General features: G+C 41.0%; 1 protein-coding gene across 1 annotated transcript; it reads right to left on the bottom strand.

Moving 5' to 3' along the window:
* Positions 1-8,334: 8,334 nt before the first annotated feature.
* LOC120536939 (E3 ubiquitin-protein ligase TRIM47-like) lies at positions 8,335-21,051 on the bottom strand. The gene is made up of 6 exons (XM_039765514.1): positions 20,478-21,051; positions 14,997-15,092; positions 14,171-14,404; positions 13,929-14,088; positions 10,192-10,239; positions 8,335-9,218 (listed from the first exon to the last, which is right to left on the bottom strand). Exons 1-6 carry the CDS (start codon positions 21,036-21,038, stop codon positions 8,899-8,901), a joined length of 1,419 nt encoding a protein of 472 aa, XP_039621448.1. The 5' UTR covers positions 21,039-21,051; the 3' UTR covers positions 8,335-8,898.
* Positions 21,052-22,726: the final 1,675 nt, after the last annotated feature.

A 22,726-nucleotide genomic window follows, 5' to 3' on the forward strand; every position in this document is an offset into this window, starting at 1 on the left:
GCCAAGCCAGCCCAATGTGCATAAAATTAACATTTAATATTTTATTTCTTTCAAGCATATATACAGGCAGAAAGTGTGGGACCATCAGCTGGCCATTAAAATCTGATCATTAGATTGCCAGTTTGATCCTCCCCTGTGACTTTGAACAAATCACTTGTTATTCTGTTTTAGAAAATATGAAGCAGACAATTGCAATGAATGCTGGTCTTGCAAATGAAATCTTAATAATAATATTTTTAAATAATACTAATAATTAATTTTTACTTTGACACTCAAATGCAAAATGAAATAACCGTTAAGTCTTACTAATTTAGAAAGAAAATTCAACTGGAAAGCATCGCTCTGACACTCTGACATCAGGTCTGGGGGGAGCTTAAGGCTGCTGACAGTTTTCTACAGTTTCTGGAAATGTACCACGCAAAATCAATGGCGGGGGGGATTGTGTTTATTAATATAATAAAAGAAACTTTGATCTCTTCATTTTTTGACTCCACTTGTTCCGTTTCAGAATTAAAGGGGATGAAATCCTATTGTGGCAGCCATCAGGTGCAAGTCGGGGGTTTAAATTTGCCTTTGGTTCAAAGATATTAGATTAAGTGCAGGCTTCCTCAACCCTAGTATTGAAAGAAATGGATCAGTAAAAGGATGGCTAGATAATAACTTTTAGGGATTCTTTGGCGAAAATTGATCATTTTTACATGTTAGATTAACAGCGATGGGAAATGGCAAAAATCTTTTATCCATTCTTCTTTACTATGACAGACCATAAATCACATACTTTTACCTGTAATCTATTGGGTTACATGTTCACACTATTTGGTTTATGAGTTGTCATATATGCGTGTTCCCTCACAGGTTCATTGAAGAGATGTGATAACCCGCCAGGGTATAAGGGGGCACCGTAGCTAACGGCCTTTTCTCCTTCTCACCAAGAAACGGCCCAGTGAGGACACTTAATCCCATCCCTGCCGGTCCTTGTAACATAAGAAGTCTTGTGGCCCTGAAGGAGGAGTGTTTCACGAGGGGAGCAGACCACCGGACGGAGCTCCTGTGAATGACCCCGATTTATGACGGCAAAGAGATGGAAATATATTTTGCTACTTTTGCCCAAAGGACCTGATTACTGAAGCCATAAAGGCACTTTTTTCAGTTGGACTTCCTTATTAAACGGTGTGGAATAATACGCCTTGACACACAAAAAAGGTTTTGGGCAGCTACCCATATACTTGAAATAAGGCTGCAAAGATAGTTAATTGGATGCAAAGTTGTGTACAGATTTGAGTCCAAAACAGAACTGATTAACAGAAGATGTCATCGGGCCTGGAGCCAGAAGTGATGTTATCGAGCCTGGAACCGGAAATGGCACCATCGTATCCAGGCAGAATTTCCCGCTTTTGGTCTGTAGGGATAAAAGAGAAAGGATTATTACACTCCACCACCCCCTGGCCTGGCATGGAGTTACCTTCTCTTGAGCTGACTATGACAAAGGGATGACCCGATTGGTGTCCCAACTAATCTCTGCTTCCCCAATCTGTCATTCCTGCACTTGGCCACAGAGTATTTATTATCGGTTTGCATGCATACTTTATTGGTTTGCTAGTGTACACTACTGGGCTCATTCATATGACCTGTGATTGTTGGTGTCTGTATACTACTGGTTTGTATATGAACTACAAGGCAATCCAGAAAGTAAATTACAAGGTAACTGAAACGGATTGAAGCTGACGCAATACAAGACATTTGTAATGGCTTATGGGAAGTTCAAACGTGCACAGCGCAGCACTGTGCTGCTAGTCTAGCTGAAGTCAAGGTCACATGAACATGGATACTCGCATTGAACAATGTGCTGTAGTGAAATTTCTTGGGGCAGATGGAGTGAAGCCAGCAAATGAAACCTGCAATTTGCTGTCAAAGAATAAGAATGTTGTCAAAAATAGTTCTGCTGCTCCATGACAACACACATCTATCTCCATGCAGGAGCCGAAATGGTGGGGTCAATACAACAGCGGCAGTTTGAACATCTTTCACATCCCTCTTACAGCTCTGATCTAGTACCATGCGATTTTCACATCTTTGGTCCATTCGAAGAGGCTCTACACCGGTGTTTCCCAACCTTTTTTTCTGGGGTGGCCTACTTTTCATAACCAAAACCATCCCAAGGCACACCATTATTCTACTAACAACAAACACATTATATCTCACACACATGTTCAACTCTCCGAACAGGTGGGTCTGCCAGAGAAGCCAGTACAATAAGCAGCTGCGAGATCAACATTTGCAGACATGACACTTAGTGAACACTTTGGTGGCATCTCCCAGCTGCCTCATCCCTTCGCCCCTTTCTAACTCAGTGGCAACTCCAATACCTATTTTCCACCAGCCCGGTGAGTCTCACTGAAGACCACAAAATCATGAAGATGGGCTCTAGCAGTCAGGAAAAATGTCTGAAGAGCCCTGAATGCTGTGCCTGCAACAAACTGGTTATGGAGCTACTTAAATACCTCCTTCTCCATGTAGTCCTGTCATCCTCATACAGGGCTCAACCACCTATAGAGCTGCTCCCTCTCAGGTCCAGACCCAAGTGCGCTACACTTTTATTTCTGTGGCACACCAGGTTGAAAAACACTGTGGTCGCAGGCTGACCTCTTATAGTGAGATTAAGGAGGCAGTGCAGACTTGGATGTGGTAGCAGCTGAAAAGCTTCTTCCCTCAAGGAATGAAGAAGTTAGTGGAGCGATACAAGAAGTGCATCGATCTGCAGGGAGACAATGTGGAGCAGTTACAGAGCTGTTGTTATATTCATTTTCTCACAATTTCCATTACTGCAGTGTAAGTTGCCTTTACTTTTTTTTAGTCCTATATATTGATTTGTGCATGTTTATTACCGGTTCAAGTGTGTTTTTATTGGTTTGTAAGGAAACTATATTGGTTTGCACTTGTTCTGCATGCTATTGGTTTGCATTCTTAAGTCACCAGGCATGTCCCATGAAGTAGAGACCCTGTGGCAGTCCCAGGAAACCTGGTGCGATTATATCTCTTGACTGGCTTGAGAATGCCAGGGAATTCCTCATGAAGTACTGGAATCTTTAGAATGGTGTTTTTCCACCATGAGGAAAAGCGGTTAAGAAAATGAGATGAGACCCTTTTATTTTATTGTTTAAATATAGATAAGCAGGAGTAAATCACATTAGATAGATAGATACATAGATAGATTTTAGTATAGTAGGCAGGATAGATTGATAGATAGATATTAATTTTAGTATAGTAGGCAGGATAAGATGTAGGGGACGTAAAGCTGCCAGAAAATGCACTTAAATGACAAAGGACATGGCCTGATTGACTCTGAATTTTAGGATGTTAAGCAGGTTAAATACTGTATATATATACGAGGTGTGGCAGAAAAGTAATGAGACTGGCAACACTGCAAGCGATCTGGCAACGCTGCGCTGTTGTCCTTGATAGAGCACGTGTATCAGTACCCTCCCATAGCTCAGTGCGAGTTTCAGCTCCTTCCGTTAAATACGTGATTTTTGTGACTGCTATTAGCGAAGTTGTGTTTTTGGTTGTGCGTCATGCAAAATGGAACAGCGGAATTTGGAGCAACGTTGTGCCATTAAACGGCAAGTGTGACGTTTGAAAAGTTAAAACAGGCCTATGGGGAACATTCTTTATCCCGAGCTCAAGTTTTCGCTGGCACAAATCATTTTTGGAAGGCAGAAAACACGTTGAAGATGAACACCGTTCAGGGAGGACTTCAACTTCGAAAACCAATGAAAACATCGAACGTGTGAACACTCTTGTGAGATCAGACCGTTGTTTAACATTAAGAATGTTGAGTGAACAATTCAATTTGAACAGATTTACCGTTCATCAAATTTTGACTGAACATTTGCACATGCGAAAGGTCTGTGCCAAAATGGTGCCGAAAAACTGCCCTCTCCATAACAGAATTTTTGACCTCAAAAAGCATTCCTGTAGTTCCCCATCCCCCTTATTCACCTGACCTCAGTCCGTGTGACTTTTTCCTTTTTCCTAAACTGAAAAATGTCCTCAAAGGACGTCATTTCGGACTTTAGAAAACATCCAAAAGAGTGTAACGGACATGCTGAAGACCATACCGGTTGAAGACTTCCAGCGCTGCTACCAACAGTGGGAACAACGTCTCCATCGGTGTGTAGCTGCCCAAGGGAACTACTTTGAAGGGGATAACATTGATGTTTGAAAAAAATAAAAAGTTTGGTAAATAAAAAATCAGTCTCATTACTTTTCTGCCACACCTCGTATTTTACATTTGTTTTAAACTATTTTTGTGCATTTGTTCCATTATTTTCTTTGTCACCTTAGTTGTTACATTTTACATCTAAGGGTGTTTTCTCAGTGCATTGCTGAATTGCTGATATTGAACATTTTAATTGCTGGGGTTGCAACACAGATTTTGTCTCTATATCTAAAGGCAGTTCTCACAAAACAGAATTAATAAGAAAGATTACTTCCATACAACAAATAACAGTTTCTGACTAAATTTTCAAGATTAAGATGTTAATGTCAAGATTGTTTGCCCTTCTAACAAAAGTCAGCTCAATTGACCAACTCTTGCTCATTACAAGACTGTGATTTCTGTGTAGTATTTTTATATCTCTTATAAGGAAGTTTTTTTTGTAATATTTTGTGATTTTATTTATTTGGAATATAGATCTCATATTTATTTATTTTGTTTTTATTTTTGTTTATTTTGTTATATTTTGTTTATTTTGTGGTAAAGGACATTGTTAAAAAATTTAACATATATATAAATATATAAATATTTAAAATATTTAATATCTTATTGCGATGACATTGTTTGTTGTGGGTGCTGCCATTTTGGACTTTCAGAGCTTTTGTAAAGAAACCTGTCAGTTGCTGTGCAGGATTTGACCTGTAATTTCACTGAATAGTGTGGTCAGGCACTTCCTGATTATCCAATTTTGGATATAATAATAATAATAATAATAATAATAATACATTTTATTTATATAGTCCTGAAACCTGAAAAACTTGAAGAGTATCAATATTAGCCGCAGTCTTCTTGATTTAAATATTTGTGCACTGCTAATTTTCACTGTGTCTTTGTTTAATGATATGGCTGCATTGACACATACTAAAGATTCGTGGTTTTGACTTTGTGATTGTTTTGTGACTTACAGTTCGTCTCCCAATCTCTATTTAAAAAATATTTTTACCTTTTCCCTCTAAAGGCATTTAGAAAGAATCAACAAATGAAATCAACAAATCAACAAATAGCAATGCTCCATTTTCTGCTTAGGAAGAGCTGCTAATTAGTCAGACTGAAATATTATTAAAATGTTGACTACTAAATATGAATTAACTCAAAGTAGAGGATCTATAGATAGAAACCACCTATGAGGTTCTGTATCTCATAAACTGTCTATACCGCCAAGTAAAAGCATATTTGTAGGTAATGGTTGTAATGGCTCTCTCTTCCTACCACCTCTATCAGTCACCGCAGGACTCCCAGAGCCCTTGATTGCCCCTGCGTCAATCTGTTGAGTAGGTTTGATCCACCCCCAGAACACCATTCCCTTCGCTCCACCACAGGGCATCAACGATCCCTTTACCTCCTTTCCCTCACACTTGCTCCAGCTCATTTGTACTTTCTCCTTTCTTTTCCTCAGTTTTCTTCTTCAGTTTCCTTCTGACCTACTTAAACCTTTAATCCCTGAGGTGTTTCCATGGAATGCTAATGAGGGACAGCTGCTCCAATCGCTTTTATACTCATGAACGATCAATCAGCCCCTCTGTGCTCTGTGCATCCACACTATTTTACAATGAAAATGGGACCTACCAGAACTGCCATGGAGCCCTGACGTGCTTTACCACAGAGTAGTAACAATTCCAAAAATTATACAAAATATTCAAAAATATGATTATAACAAGTGACCACAAAAAATAATTGGTGAAATTGCAGAAAGAAGCTACACACAGTAAGCTTAGACCACTACTAACGAAACTTGACATGAATGTGCCTGGTGCTCACAAAAAACAAACAGGTCGCTTGAGACCAAAACCTGTATTTTCATGCATGAGACCAATCAATGGCTTAGGATGAGAAAAGCCTGAGTAAAAATACCCTAGAATCCAAGAAAGTAAGAGACAATAGAAAAAGAAGTATGGAGTAATCCACCTGGTACTTTCATGTGAATTTCAATTTATTAATGGTGCAGGAAATCACTCAGTGGAAAAGTTTACAATATAACACAATCAATTGTACTGTACCAAATACTAAAATACAATAATATACAGTCAAGTACATTAACACTTTATATTTATTATGTACAAAAATAAATGTCGAGTAAGATGAGCAGGAAGTTGAAGTAAAGTGAATGACTTTAATAATATTTAATTTGAAACTAAACACATTGGGTCAAATAAAGGAGGCAAGCTGCACAGATAGACAGATGATGTGGCCATCAAGGGGCATCACAGAGCCCCAAATCTCAGACACAGTAATGCCCAACACAATTTTAGGTTTAAAGAAAAGATATTTATTTGTCTAAAGCACCCTTCCAATAATCAACCGTTCAAAAAATAATAAGCAATACCCAATTTTGTCAACTGCTTCCTCCTTCCTTCCTCTAAGAGTGTCATCTGCTGCCTCCTGACTCTGACTCCCATTTGTGAGGTGGTGGCCTTCTAGGACTGCTTCAGGTGTTACCGCATTGCTGGTCAGGAGCACTTCTGGGTCTTGTGGAAATCAGTATTGTCCTCCCCTGACAATGCCCTCTGGTGGTACCCAAGGACCCCAACAGGGTTGCATTTCTGCACTCCATTTCCCATCAAGTGTCCTGATTCAGATCAACCTCAAAGATTATAGAGCATTCTGTCTGGGATATGTCTTCAGCGGTCCTACCATTAAGGCATCAAGTCTGGACAAGAGATTATGCCTCTCCTTCCTCTCAGGCACTTACAATGGGTATGCCATGGCTTAATACCTCTGTTCACGTCAACCTTACAGATTTACTGTGGTGTGTGCGTCTATGTGTCTGTGTCTTCATTTCTTATGTTTGGTCACTTTTTAGGGAGTGGATGTAGAGGTGAAGCACTTCTACAAGTACTTAGGGGTCCACATCAGTGACAGGTTGGAATGGTCTTTGAACACAGAGGAATTGTATAAGAAAGGGCAAATCAGGCTCTACTACCTTAGGAGACTGCATTTCTTTAATGTGGGAAGTGACATCCTTCACATCTTCTATAACTCTGTGATGGCCAGTGTGGTCTGCTGTGCTGGTAACTTCACTTCAAGAGAGGCCCACTGAATAGACAAGCTAATTAAAAGGACAGGATGAGTTAGAGGACGCACTCTGGACCCCCTGAAGGCCATAGAGAAACAGAGAATGAAAACAAATTGGAGTGCCATTATGAACAAAGCTGAACATCCCCTCTATAACACACCAACACCGAGGACTTTCAGCCAATGAATTACTCATCAAAAATGTGTGACGAAACGCGACTCAGGGTTCTTGATAACAACACCAATATTTCTGTATAATGCCTCACTGTGACTGTGACTGCCAAGTCAAAACTTTTCTTTCTTTTGAATTTTCTTGCTTTATAGTCATTCTAGTGTGTGTTCAGACCAAACAGTATATTTATGTATTTACTTACTTACAGTATCTACCTATTTATGTATTTATTTACTGAAAGAGCTTCTATAAAAAGCCAAATTTCCTCCAGGGACAAGTAAAGTCCTATCTATCTATTGTAAGAACACTAGGGGTCACTGTTGCCTTGTTAAACCCAACAGACAGATATACAGAGACAGGATAAAAGCATGAAGAAGATCTTTTTATTCTTTTCCTTCTTCACAGTACCTTTCAAGCACCACCACCACAATAAACACAATACATAAACAATATTTCAATACAATTCTCTCCTCCACACCTCCCATCAAGCTCTGTCTTCTACCTTCAACCTCCAGCTCGCTTGCTGGGTCTCCAACAGTCCTTTATATAGTACCCGACCCAGAAGTGCTTCGGTTCTTTCTTCCATGTGACTTGCCAGCAGTTCTGGGTCAGATGGAGAATCCCACTTCTTTAATCAGCCCGGAAGTACTTTGGGGTTTCTGTCCTCATGAATTCCTAGTACTTCTAGGCTGCAAGGGAAACATGACTCCCGAGGTCCTTTCACAGCTCCCCTTGGCGGCACCCACAGTACCCAACAGGTCTGAGAAACCGGACTCCAAGTCCCAGGATGCCCTACCCTATCTATCTATCTATCTATCTATCTATCTATCTATCTATCTATCTATCTATCTATCTATCTATCTATCTATCTATCTAATCCTGCCTACTACACTACAATCTATCAATTTTATCCTACCTATTATACTAACATCTATCTATCTATCTATCTATCTATCTATCTATCTATCTATCTATCTATAAAGCATATGTTCTGATAGGACAAACGAGCTGTCAGCTGTCTTAAATTATAAATTTCCTTGAGTGCGTGAATGCACGTGTGCATGACTATATTTTAAAAAATTACATATCTCAAATACTACTTGTGCAAACATTTTGCAAATTAGAAGACCTGGCCGCATAGCAAAATGGAGCAGACCAATTTCTGTACTGTTGGACACAGGTCACACTATAATAAGTGTTTAATAATCCTGTATCCTGTGTAAAAAATCTGCATCATTTTCCAATGATGATTATATTTTTAAGACATGAAAATCAATTTTGATTTTTCACACACACAGACACCATGCTGAAATAAACTTTTCCCAACGTTATCTAATCTGAACATAACTCACTAGTGAATTTTTGACCTCAACACCATCCCAAGTCTGGACTTGGCTTCAAGAATCGAACTTGAGCCCTACAGCCCTACTTGACAGGATCAGCTTTTGCCACAAATGTGTTCTAACTCTGACTCTGCAATGTAAACACACCTATTGATGCAATTTAAAACCCCATATGAGCCATTAAACATGCCAGTGACCCAATTGCACAAATCATCACACTTTTGGTTGCTAATTGAATTGTATACAATTGATTTGCTTTGGGGGAAAATTTCAGGTAAATATAGCATATTACATATGAAAAATAACGAAAATCCTAGGCTAACAAAAAATAAGATGAACAGAGCCTTTTGAAAATTTCCAAGCCACATCCCAGTGTTGTCAAAGTGGTGCACTTCTGTCACGCTGTGCTGGGAAGCTGGAAAAGAATTACAAAAGATAAAAAAAATTAGATTAACAACCTTCTTAAATTGAAAGTAAGCTGTGAAAGATTTCAAGTTTAACAAGTTGTGAAACCGGTGGGGAGTTTTTGTGTCTTGCTTACGTGTGATGATTTACTGGACTTTTTGACCTATTGGTCTGTTTTAGACAATTCTTGAAAATTTGTGTTTTATATTATTATACTTGATATACATTATCAATCCCCAAGGGGCAATTGTTTTTTTTGCATGACCTTTTTGAAGGTAGGACGGAGTGGTGGCTCTGAAGCTAGGGATTTGCCCTGACGAGCGGAAGGTTGCCAGATCGAATCCCATAAATGCCTAGAGTAACACCACTTCATTGGGCCCTTGAGGAAGGCCCTTAACCTGCAATTGCTCCGTCTTGGGTATGACGTTAATCTGCATCCAGCCCTGCATGTAGGTCCTAAAACCTGCTGGGTAAAACCTGGGGGTTGGTGGCAGAATTGGCACTCCGGCCACCATAGAAAAAAAAAACCTCACGCTGGTTCCATTCCATCTGAACTCATGTGGTGCTAAGGTGTCACCCGTTGCATGGCTGCACTCAGGTCCTAATATGGGTTCCTGAGTTGGTTTGTCATGTGGTGGGTGCGGCAATGCGCTGTATCAGCGCCTGCTCCTAACCTCTGTCTCTCTCTCTTTTGAAGGTCAAAGCACAGCATCAGCCATTGTACAAGAGCCTCCGGAGAAAGTCTCCGGTTAAGGGCCTTGCTCAAGGGCCTGGTTGAGTAGGATCCAGGTTTCGTGTCATGTTCCAGCACAACTTCATTCCTAGATGTTTAAGCCAAAGTAATAACATAGCTTAACATTCTCCAGCCCAATCAGTCCAACTTGCGTTTGCAGGAAGCTTGAGCCGATTCTGACGGGAAGCAACCCTGGGCAGCGCAGTCAAGACGATTATGTGTTTAAAGTGCTAACATTAACATTACTTACTGCTCCTCATCACTGATTTTCTTAGTCTGGAAGTTGAACGATGATGTCCTACAAAAACAGAGAGAGCAGGAATTTAAAAAATCAAAAGTAGTGGCATAATTTCTTCAATTGACCACTAATATATTATTTTTATACAATTGTATTGCCATTATAAATTCCATGACAGTATAAGAATTCCCAGTCACTCAGACATTCAATGCTACTTCTTATTCAAATCAAATCTGACATCCCCTCCTCTGCCCATCTGAAGATTTAACATGAAATGGTCAGGTCTACTGTAGCCTAATTCGCAAGTCCCTATCAGGAATCCTAGAGGAATTTTAAGCTGTGCAGCCGCCAACCATAGCCACTGTTTAAGGGTGTGTATGCACTTTAGTGTGTGTGTGGATTGAGTTTATCATGTGTGGGGGGTACCAAGTTTAGTGAGCCCCACTCACCCCCCCAATAAAAAAGTATGAGCACTTAAGAATAAAATTCCTGGAGAAAAGGCAACATGAGGGCGAGGAGAAGCTACTGTATTCTACTTAATCAAAAGGAAATGGGCTGCTGTTGGAATGCACTTTAAGGTCTGAGCAGAGTGAGGAAAATGTGAATGGGAACTAATAAAGTACTCTCTATCTATAAAAAATACAACTCCTACTTTAACTGGAGACTTTGTACCCATGTAAGGTCTGAGGATTGGGCAGGGACAGGCTCCAGTGTAATGGTATTTTATGGTATGGTGGCCATTTGATTGCTGTGGCATACCTTCACAAAACAAATGTCCATTTAAAGACTACAGATATTTTGTTCCAGTGTGTTAGTGACACACATACAATGAGATAAGAACACAAGAGGAAATAAAACAAGTGAATTAGAACTTCAGCAACCTGAACAGGTTGGCAACACCATTCATTTTCCTTAATTAACAGAACAAGGTCAACAATTGAGTTCCAAGAATGTGTCATTCATTTATTATGTTTGTTTTTGTATCACAGTATTTGTTATGGTTCACCCAGAGCTCCATCCTCGGCTTTAATTTATTTACTGTTTTGGCATTATTCATGTATCCTTTTGTGTTTTACCTAGTGAGTTTTTTTTCATATTGTACCGTGATTTCACTGGTATTTTTTTGTTTCTGAGTAATTTTGCTTTGTTTAAATATGCTAAGTCTGATAATGATTAGCTTTGTTTCTTATACGTTGAGCCCAAGGGGGTGGGACCCCTGATGTTTCAGCTCTGGTTGACTCACTCACAGCCTATATAAAGCTCTGAGAGGTCAATAGCTCTTGCTTTTATTGTTTGATTTCCTCTTTCTTGAATTTCTTTTGGATTGTTAATCATTAGAAGTGATTGTTTACGATTTTTAGGTTTTTTGATTTTCTGCCTAATTTTAGTAGTTTATATTTGATTTCAGATTTTGAATTTTGTTAGTTTGAGTTGCCTCAACTGTAAGTGCTATTATTGTGAAATGGAAGAGTTGAGGAGCAAGAACAGCTCAGCCATAAACTGGTAGACCAAGAAAACTCACAAAGTGGGGCCACTGAGTGCTAAAGCGCATATTGTGTAAAAATCGACCAGTCTTCTGTGGCATCACTCATGGCCTCCGGAGGCAACATTAAGTACAAGAACTGTGTGTTGGGGGCTTCAAGAAATGGGTTTCCAAGGCTAAGATCGCTGCACACAATGTCCAGTGTCAGCTGGAGTTGTATAAAACATGTTGCTATTGTACTCTGGAGCAGAGCAAACAGTTCTCTGGAGCGATGAATCACAATTCACTATCTGGCACTCTGACGGACATGTCTGAGTTTGATGAATGCCAAGAGAACGCCATCTTCTGGAATGCATAGTACGTGCGGTAAAGTTTGGTGTAGGAGAGTTAATGGTCTGGGGATGTTTGTCAGGGTTTGGGTTAGGCCCCTTTGGTTCCAGCAAATGGCAACTCTTAATGCTACATCACACAAAGACTTTGCAGACAGTTGTGTGTTTCCAACATGGTGGCAACACTTTGGAGAAGGCCCTTTTCAGGTCCCTAAAGGCATTGAGGACCTCAAGTGGCCTGCACTAAACCCTGACCTCAATCTTACTGAACACCTAAATTGAAACATTGATGTTCAGCCAGATATTCTCACCCAACATCAGTTTCTAACCTCACAAATGCTCCTTTGGGTGAATGGGCACAAACTCCAACAGACTTCTCAGAAGAACGGAGGGTGGTTTAGTCATGGTCCATATTAATGCCTATGGTTTTGGAAAGGGATGTCCAACAAGCTCTTATCGGTGTCAGGTATCCACAAACATTTGGCCGGACTTTTGTTCTAGTTTATCTTGGTGCCTGTGGAATGTGGTATATATGTATTTAATTTATATGTTCTATTTATACTTTTTCTTTATTTAAGATTGAGTCCAAATCAGAACATACAGCGTTGGTTTGAGAAAACATAATTGAATATTTCCTAACATAATAGCCATATGGCTAGTCTTGAATTTGTCCCATGATTTGTGGAAAGCCTTAATAAGATTATTATATGTGCAGTGTCCACTTTCTTTATCTACTGTATGTGCTAGATGAATTTTACATTTGTTTTAACAGATTTTTTGCTTCCGTAGGCTTTCAGATGTGCTAATTGAAGAAAATCAACAAGCAGTTGTATTTTTCTCATCTCTATTGTTATATTTAATAGATTTAATGTAGAATAAAAATAACACCAGCTGAATAAAGTGATGTAAATGGTGCCTGTGCACACTGCTAAGCATCACTAAGCCTGGTTTGTATCTGAAGAAGATGTGGCTGGGTTATTCATATTTATTGTTGTGTACACACAGTATAATGAAATTCTTATTTGTATGTCCTCCACAGTCTAGTGACGGAGGCACAACATCAACAAGAGATGTTGAATTCAACACAGCCTACAAACACAACTCATGCGCTTCAGAAGAGGCGATCCTCCTGAAGCTAAGCATGTTCAGGCCTGGCCGGTACTTGGATGGGAGACCAACCAGGAAAAAGCTTGGGTTGCTGCTGGAAGGGCTGTTGGTGAGGCCAGCGGGTGACACTTACCCTGTGGTCTGAATGTGGACACCAATGCCCCAGTGTGGTGATGGGAACACTTGTGCTGTAAAAATGGTGCCACTCTTCAGTTGAGATGTAAAACTGATGTCCTGACACTCTGTGGTCATATAAATCCTTGGGCATCTTTCATAAAGAGTAGAGTGAATCCCAGTGTCCTGGATAAGTTGCCCACCATGGCCTAATCATTCTGCCCGCCCTAATCATCCCCTGTTTCTAATTGGCTAACTATCCCTCACCACTTCACCACCTAACAGCTAATGTATGTTGAGAGTAAAATGGCTGTCGTTGCATAATCTGGGGTGTGCTACACATTAGTAGTAGTTGAAGTGGCACCCACTCATTAAAGTGCTTTGAGTAGTGAGAGAAGCACTATATTATTTGTAAATAATTATTATTCCATCCATCCATCCATTATCCAACCCGCTATATCTTAACTACAGGGTCACGGGGGTCTGCTGGAGCCAATCCCAGCCAACTTAGGGCACAATGCAGGAAGCAAACCCCGGGCAGGGTTCCAGCCCACCACGGTAGAATTATTATTATTAGATAATTTGCCAGTATGATTATTTGTTGATTAGAAAATTTAAGAGTGAATGATAATGTATTTTTCCTGATTTAATTCAAAATCTGTTTCATGAAATCATAAAAGTATGACACAGTATATTAGTATTTCAAATTGACAAACCTTCCTCAGTTTCTTCTACAAATTCCCACTGGCTGATCTCTTCCACACTTTGTTTCAGATGGGACAATTCCTTCCTCAGAAGCTCACCCGAGAAGTCTGTGCTGACGTCAACACTGGGATGGCTTACCTCGTGAATTGGGGTAGAGACTGATGGAAAGGTCTGCAATATCAGAGCAAAGAAATAAGGAAACTGAAAGAAGATATTCTTTATTAGATCTTTTCCCTATGGTAGCACTTCTCACCTGCAGGAAGTAGATGTCATTGTCGGTCTCTGAAAGCTCAGTTAGCTCAGAGTCTCTCTTATTTAGCACCTCGATTTCATTCTTAAGTCGTTCAATTGGTTCTTTAAACCTTTCCACCTCTTTATTTTCTTGATCTTTAAAAAGCTGAGTTATTTTTTGGCAGGTTTCCTCAATGCTGTCGATCAGGTCTTTGAGAACCTCCATGCTTTGTTGTTCTTCGGTCTCTACAGAGCCCTGATTGACACAGAGAATGGCATTTTTAGGGGATCTGCATATTTATCATCTGCTCTAATCTTTCTTCTTACCATTTCCATTTCTTAGATACTATTCTCTTTTTACTAGAAAGTCAACAATTTTACCCTGGAGGATAGTTGTCCATTTAATGTTGTACAGTTTATGTACATTTCTATCTCCTCAGCCAATCTCCAGTATATGCAGGTGCCTTCATCTCACCAGAGAAGTTGCCTTTTTGCAGCAAACATTTTGTATTGTCATACTTCTCTCTACCTTCCCTTGATGACCAAGCTGGTAGTACAAGGAAAAGTCTTGGGGAGGAACTAAATAAGCCTAAGGGGAAAATGGTGTGTTGGGGGATTGAGAGCATTAAAATGAACACACCAAGAAATGAGCCAGAAGTTCCAGGGAGTCCATGTGGCTCAAAGCATGCATGCAAAATGAAACACCTTGCAGCAATGCAGGACCTAATTCTGTAGTTAATTTGCATGATGCCGACATGACTGATGGGGAGGAGAATCAGGAGAATGGGTGCGCTCATAGAACGACAGCTAAGCAAAGCAGCCATGACAGAGCTGACGGCGGAGCTCACCTTAACGTTTTTGATGGTCTGTTTCAGCACTTCTATTTGTTTCTGTCTGTCACTGATTCTGTCCTGAGTGTTCCGTTGAAGCTCCTCTAGTTGGCTCTGTATGAAGGCACAACACATGGAAGGAAATAAATAAAAGGAAATGAATACTGTCCAAAAGTACAGAATATAAATATATAAATAAAGAAACTGTTTTCTGTCTGTCTGTCTGTTGGGCATACTCTGCATTAGTGTTTGCGACACACCATGTTGGAATATATTTTGTACTGAACTTCTGCTAAGAAGCTGAAAGATGACTTGCAATATCGTTATTTTTTATTTACTGAATAATTGTCTTGAGAAAATGCAATGTTATTTTGATTTTTCTATTTTTTTCCTTGAGATTACAGAATTTTGAGAAACTGGGTCCTTCACCAGCTGAGAACTGAGAAGGAATTGAGCAGAGAAGTGGAGCAGCTGCTTTATGCAAATGAAGTCCTCTGCCAGAAGTGAAGCGGAAGGATGAAAGTTTGGTGAAAGTCAAAGATGGCTTCCTCGGGTACACTCAGTAATCCTTGTCAGCTTCTTCTTACTCCTTACAATACAGTATGAGACACATACAGATTCGATATGGGTTGAGGGGTTTGGTTGTTCCCACTGGATTGTTGCTCTCGTTTATGTACAGTTCATATACTTTGAATAGCAGGTGGGTGACAGACCCCCTTGGTGGTAATTCTGCAATGTGCTGCTCCACTCCAGTTCACAGAGCTGTATTTTGCAAAATCTTTATTTATCTATCAAAGCAGTGAAGGGTTGCTTAGGTATTAAAGGACAACTAGCTGCTCTTATAAGCATAAGATACTAGGAAGGCATTATGCTGCAGCTGTTGGGTGTGCTGACAGGAAACTGCTTTGGTAAGCTGCAGAAGAGTAGGTCAAGGTCAAGGGACAGAAAGAACTGGTTAGAGCTAGTCTGAGAGAATGAAAGAGTCAATAAGTTTTGAAACGTTTCTGAGAATGTAAATAAGTCAGCTCTCTATGTAATTTAAGCTAATGAACCAATCAGAGAAAATGTTAAAGCAACAGAACTGCTATGTAACCTGAATTGTCTATAAATATGCAAATGCACTTTCCTGTCTGTCAGATTCCGGCTGAAAAGCGTCCTCTATCATGAAAGGAAAATCAATGCAGGAAGACAAGCTTCCTCCTGTCTGGTTCATTGACGGCTGAAAAATGAGAGGGACAGATTATTTTTCCAATAAAACAGCCTAAGAGAGCTTGTTGTTTTGTTGTTGTGCCCAAATGGCCATTTCCTTTTACACCTTAAGGTGTGATCTTTAGTTTGGACAATCATATTAAAGGGGACGACCCAACCCAACTTTTCATTGTTACTCGACCTGTCATTCCTGCATCCAGCCACAATGCGCATACAACCGTCAAGTCAGATAGGCCCCCGACGTGCGCTCAGCCTGACACCTGCGTAGCTTTGAAACCTAAACAGAGTGGCAGCAGCTGTGTGTGTGAAATCAAGCTGTCATCTCCCTGATGAGATGAGACTGTCACATGTTTGGCATCATGCTAAAACACTAAAGTTCATTATGGCGGTGTGCAGTGCCACCTGCTTTTAACCTTATCTTGTTGAGTCATTTTGAGCAGCCCAGTCTCTATTCTCACTACAAGTTAGCAGGTGCAGTGTGATGAGACAATGGAGATGGATTTTAATACCTTGTTTAAATGTAGATTATATGCAAATACAATATATGCATAAAAAACACTTTAAAAGGGGTCTTTAAGAAAACTAATTTTCGCCACAGGCCGTATGTAACATGTTTTAAATGTTGATGAAGGCTGTTGCTTCAAAAAGGTCCAAAGACTGGATCTGGCCTGTGGGCTTTGAGTTTGACATCCTTCCTGAACCTGGACAAGAACTTGGTGCAGGTTTGAACCCCAGACACGGGATCCATAACGTGGAAGCACTAACCACTAAGCTGCCTTGCCATCCATCCACATGTGATATTTACTCTAAAGTAAATACTTTGAGAGAACTAAACTGTCGAGGGATTTAGGAATTTGAATCCAAAAAGTAAGAGATGGAGCAGGCCATTGGACCAGTGTGAAAAACAAGGGTGTGTAAGTGCATACTGCAATGGACTGAGACCAATTTTATTATTTCATGACTTGCTGTTGGTGTTGTAGAAATTGGCTCCTGGTTCCTGCTCTACTTAAACTGGATTTAAGTGATATTAGGAATGAATGTGGCTGTGTGGCTGATGGCACCTTGTGCTTTGACAGTAATACCACCTGTGGACTTCAAGGAGCGCTCAGCTCCCTAAACCCAACACAGAAAGACATAGACATAAGTTCAGCAACACATTATAAATCAGCACACATCAATGCCTTTCTTTCTTTCTTTCTTTCTTTCTTTCTTTCTTTGTCTTGTCTTCTGCCTCCACTCCTCCTCTGACAAGCTTTATCTTCTCCCTCCCGACTCTGGCTCCTGGAGCAATGATAGTGGGCTTCTTCTATCCTGCAAAAAGAAGCACTTCCTGGTGAGGCGGAAGTCCCAAAAAATAGGGCTCCACAGTCCCTGCAGCACCCCCTGGCATCACCCATGGAACCCAACAGGGCTGTGCAGAGCTCTAACTCCCATGGAACCCTGTGGGAATCCGAGGCACCACCTCAACACAGGGCTAGATGACAGCTCATTGTTGCAAGAGGAACAAACCAGTGGGAAGAACCAAACCCCTCAACCCATATCGAATCTGTATGTGTCTCATACAGTATTGTAAGGAGTAAGAAGAAGCCAACAGAATAGGGATTACTGAGTGTACTCGAGGAAGCCATCTTTGACTTTCACCGAACTTTCATCCTTCCACTTCACTTCTGGTAGAGGACTTAATTTGTATAAAGCGGCTGCTCCACTTCTCTGCTTAATTCCTTCTTAGTTCTCAGCTGGTGAAGGACGCAGTTTCTCGAAATTCTGCACTCTCAAGGAAAAAAACTGAAAAATCAAATGACATTGCACTTTCTCAAGACAATTATTCAGTAAATATAAAGTAGAAAAAATAACGACATTGCAAGTCCTCTTTCAGCTTCTCAGCAGCAGTTCAATACAAAATATATACTGTCCCCTTGTCCTTCCATAACCCAGGCTTTCCAGCCAAGTAAGGGCTCTGGCTGTCTACCACACACCCGCGGTTGCTTTCTGGATTGTACTTTAAGCTATTAGGATAGGCTTCAGCACCCCATGGCCCTGTAAATGAGCTTTGTTTTAAAAAACTATCGTTGAATGGATTTAACCAGACTTGCAGAAGAAGTAGCAAAAAGGTCAGTCAATCCTCACATTTGACAGGAAAATGTAAAGCACAAACATTAAGTCAGGCTAAAGTATGTTAAACTTTATGGCTGAACCATACATCTTGGACAAGCTGACAGACGCAGTCACATCATATATCAGGTTTTGCGAGGACATGTGTGTCACCAGCAACATCTGGTTAAAATTTATTAACAACACACCATGGCTTACAGTAAAGCTCAGGCAGCTTCATTAAGACAAGGAAGCTGCCTATAGAACTGGGTACAGGAAACACTGAAAAAAGATCTCAGTTTGACTCTGAAAGCTGAAAAATCAGTTTCCAACCAATGATCCTGTGTCAGTCTGGAAAGATCTGCAAGATATCACCAATTGCAGGAAAATGTCTGAGAACAATCAACCTGCTGATGACCTGAATGTGTTGTATTGCAGGATTGATAAACCCAAAATCACACCCCACGCCGGCTCCAGATTCCTTACTATACAAACAACCACAACATTCTCCTCCAATACATTCTACCATTCATCCCACACTAAATATTTGTGAAGAGGATGTGTACTGGCTCTTCAAGCAACAAAACACCAAAGTGTGTCTCACCCTCCTGCTTGAAAATCGGTGCTAATCAAACAAGACCCCTGTCTTACTGTGGATTTTTAACAAGTCATTTGTGCTGTCCGAAGTTCCCTTATCCTTCAAAGAAGCCCTAATCATACCAATCTCAAAAAATCCTGCATAACCAGACTGAATGACTTTAGGCCTGTTGCTTTAAAATCTGTGGTCATGAAAACCCTTGAGAGACTGGTGTTACCTCATTTGAAGGACATCAAAGTGTTGGACCCTCTTCAGTTTGCCTACAAAGCGAGTATGTCAGTGGATGATTCAGTTGATACTCCATCCTACGACATCTTGACAGTCCAGGGACCTAAGCAAGGATTTTGTTTCTGAACCTCAGCTCAGTATGTAACCCAATAATCCTGGAAGACCTCCACTCTGACCCCACCCAGCTTTCTGTCCCTGCCTACACCTGTCTGTGGGGTTACCAGTTTCGTCACAAATAAGAAACAGCAGGTGAAACTGGAGAAACTTGCCACTAGCTCTCATACAATCAACGCTCGTGTTCACCAGGGATGTGTATTCTCTCCACTGCTCTTCTCCCTCTATACTAAAGACTGCACCTCTAAAACCCCTCTGTCAAGCTCCTCAAATATGTGGATGACACAACCATTATTGGTTATATTAGGAATGGTGATGGTTCTGCATACAGAAGGGTGGTTCAGCAGCTGGCCGGTTGGTCTGCTGAGAACAACCTGGAGCTAAACACACTGGAGATGAAAGTGGACTTCAGAAGAGGTCTCCAGATATTACATTCCCTCTCCTTTCTTAACAATAATGTGTCAGTTGTGGAAACCTTCAACTTTGAGGGCTCTATAATCACTCAGGACTTGACATGGAAGACTAACCTAGGCTCCATAATGAAAAAGGCACAGCAGCAGATGGACTTCTGGTCACAGCCTAAGGAGTTCAGTCTACCACAGGAGTTGCTGATTCCGTTCTATGCAACAATCATTGTGTCTGTTCTCAGCTCATCCATCTCACTGTGGTTTGGATTGGCAACTAAACAAGAGAAGAGCAGGCTACAGCGAAAAGTCAGCTTTGCTGAAAAGATCATTGGCACCAATCTTCCCACCTGATCGGACCTGTACAATTCCAGAGTCATGAAGCAGACAGAGCAAATAATAACCGACCTCTCACATCCAGGCCACAACCCTTTAGAACTTCTCTCATCTGCCAGGCATTGTAGTCTAAACTACTGTAAAACAAGCAGATATAAGAACAGGCTCTTGTCACAGGTCATCAAGCTCACAAATGGCTCTCCTTGCTCAGTACGGTCACTAAACCCAACCCAATATCTTATTTATAATTAAAATGCATATATTTCAGTATTTTCTGCACTTATCAATTGTGTATATGTCTGTCATGTCACTATACCTGGAGAGTCATAAAAAACCCGAGTCATATTCCTTGTATACAAGCACACTTGACCCATAAATGTGACTCTGATTCTGATTTCACCCCTCTGTACTCATCAGTTCACATGAAGATTTTTAATCTAGCATACACACAAATCACAAACAAGTCCACACCATTATGGCTTAAAGTCAAACTGTCAGTTAGCTAAAGGACGCCCTTACCTGTTTCTTTGCTCTTTCCCTTTCAGGCAGGACAGTGTGGTGGTTCTTGTGTTTATCAGCCACACACGAGCTGCAGATACACACACAATGATCAGTACAAAACAGCTCCAGAGCTTTCTGGTGTTGTGAACACATGTAATTCTCGATGTTTCTCGTTGGATTCACCAGGTTGTGATTCTTCAAGGTACTGATTTTGTTGTGGGGTTGGATGTGAATCTCGCAGTAGGAGGCCAAGCAGGTGAGGCAGGACTTGACAGCTTTGAGCTTGACTTCACTACAGAAACTGCACTCTATGTCATCAGGTCCAGCTCTATTCTGAGATGCCATGTTTAACTTCTCCACTGCGTTAGCCAGATGTATGTTAATGCACAGATCCGGTCTCTGGGTGAAGGTCTTTCTGCAATGTGGACATCTGCAAACCCCTGCTTCATCCCAGCTATCTGTAATGCATTTCAAGCAGAAACTGTGTCCACACTGTAGTGACACAGGATGCTTTAGAATATCCAGACATATGGAACAGGTCAACGCATCCCACGATATCGAGAGGCTTGATTCTTCCATTGCGCTCCTCTGACTAAAATGCCTGTCATGCGGAAATTGCAGAAGACGGAAAAATAAACAACAGCTTAAAAGGGGCGGTGCCTGAGCTTTGGCCAATGGATGAGAAGTTGCACAGTCACCAGAGTCAACGTTCTAAATAAAATATAAGGAAATGAAAAGAATTGTCGTACTGTATAACAGAATACACCTTTTCTTTACACTCATTTGACGTCTTCTCTGCTTCTTAATGGGTGCAGCAGCCTCTCAGTCCAATAAAATAACTTGATGCACAATAATTCAGCTAAACAGGTTTGACAACTTTTCAGTCAAGTGTGAAATGTTAGCCTACAAGATTATTAAATAAGGAGAGCATAGTAAGGGTAACTGCTGCTGTATGTTTTGTTTCCATTTTTAGATATTCTTCATTGACTTTTAATGGCACAGGTTGACACTTGCTCTGAATTATTGTGAGAAATTGACCAGGAGATGAACAAGGGCTGGTTGGTAAACAGACTAAAGTCAGTAAAGGACATCCATGTCACATTTGATGACATTTCCACTGATTTTCAGTCATAGCATTCATTTGTATAATTTGAATTGGTTGTGTGTTCTGGTGAAGAACAGTTATGTAGTCTGACATGTGCAGTGACCCAGTCCAAATAATCTGCAACTCACCCTGATGAAATCAAACAGGTTTGATTTTGTCTTTAGTCACAGGGGCACGACTGTGTTGGAAAGTCATCATGCAATCACTAAATGTGACATGCCATTCGATTTTCAGTTGTGTAAACTGTGTGGTCCCCAGGGGGCGCTGCAGCTTTCCAAACTCCCGACACAAAGGCTCAGACACAATTTGGTAGGTACAAAGGGCTTTTTTACTGGTGCAAAACATTTTCAAGTAACCACACTTTCTAACTCTGTTGTTTCTCCTTCCTTCTCTCCTCCACTCCTCCAGGCAAGCTTTGTCTTCCTCCTCCCGACTCTGGCTCCCCAAACTGCACCAGGCTGCTCCTTTTATGTAACACCCGGGAGTACTTCTGGTGTCCCAAAACTGTGGGCAGAGAGTACTTCTGGGTAAGGCTGGAGACCGACAAAGTAAGGCTTGCTAATCCCCTCAGTACCCTCAGGCAACACCCACGGACCCAACAGGGCTGAGCTCATAGACTACAGTTCCCAATGTGTGAGTTTTAGCATGTCAGGATCTTGTTCATGAGTGGGGGAAAAGGGGATGGTGAGATTGACAGACAGATTGTGACAGCAAGCACAGTTATGTAATCTTAATACTGATCTGTAGTGGTGAAGAAGGAGCTGAACAACTCCAGCCACCTCCAATGTGCAGTATCCACCTGAAAGACGTGATGGCAGCCATTCTTGCGCCAGTATGCTCGCCACACTTTAGGTATTTGGCAGTGAAAGAGTGAAACAAATAGTTAGCTAAGGGTGGGCAATTTAGCCAGGACATCTGCTCCCAACTCATTAGGCTCTCTCTCTTTTAACACCCGACTTGAGAGTACTTCTGGTGATCAATCTGTTCTCTCTTGGAAGTACTTCCGGGCCACTCAGCAGTTAATTCCCAACAGCTACCCCTTGTGGCCACTGCACAGCCTGACAGGAAGCCCTACTGGACCACAACTCTCAAGCTGCCCTGCAAGCATCCATACCAGGACTCACCAGAAAGGACGTTGACACCCAGTGTACAAGGTAATGAT

The sequence above is a fragment of the Polypterus senegalus genome, chromosome 10 (assembly GCF_016835505.1).
Source record: "Polypterus senegalus isolate Bchr_013 chromosome 10, ASM1683550v1, whole genome shotgun sequence".
Taxonomy (NCBI): Eukaryota; Metazoa; Chordata; class Cladistia; order Polypteriformes; family Polypteridae; genus Polypterus; species Polypterus senegalus.

Bases quoted from the DNA above. Each gene is read 5' to 3' on its own strand.
- LOC120536939 (XM_039765514.1), bottom strand. From the start codon at position 21,038: ATGGAAGAATCAAGCCTCTCGATATCGTGGGATGCGTTGACCTGTTCC. The intron at 10,240-13,928 runs GTTTGTCAATTT...CTGTTTTTGTAG, and splicing joins TGTAGAAGAAACTGAGGAAG to GACATCATCGTTCAACTTCC. The intron at 9,219-10,191 runs GTAAGTAATGTT...ATTCTTTTCCAG, and splicing joins AAAATCAGTGATGAGGAGCA to CTTCCCAGCACAGCGTGACA.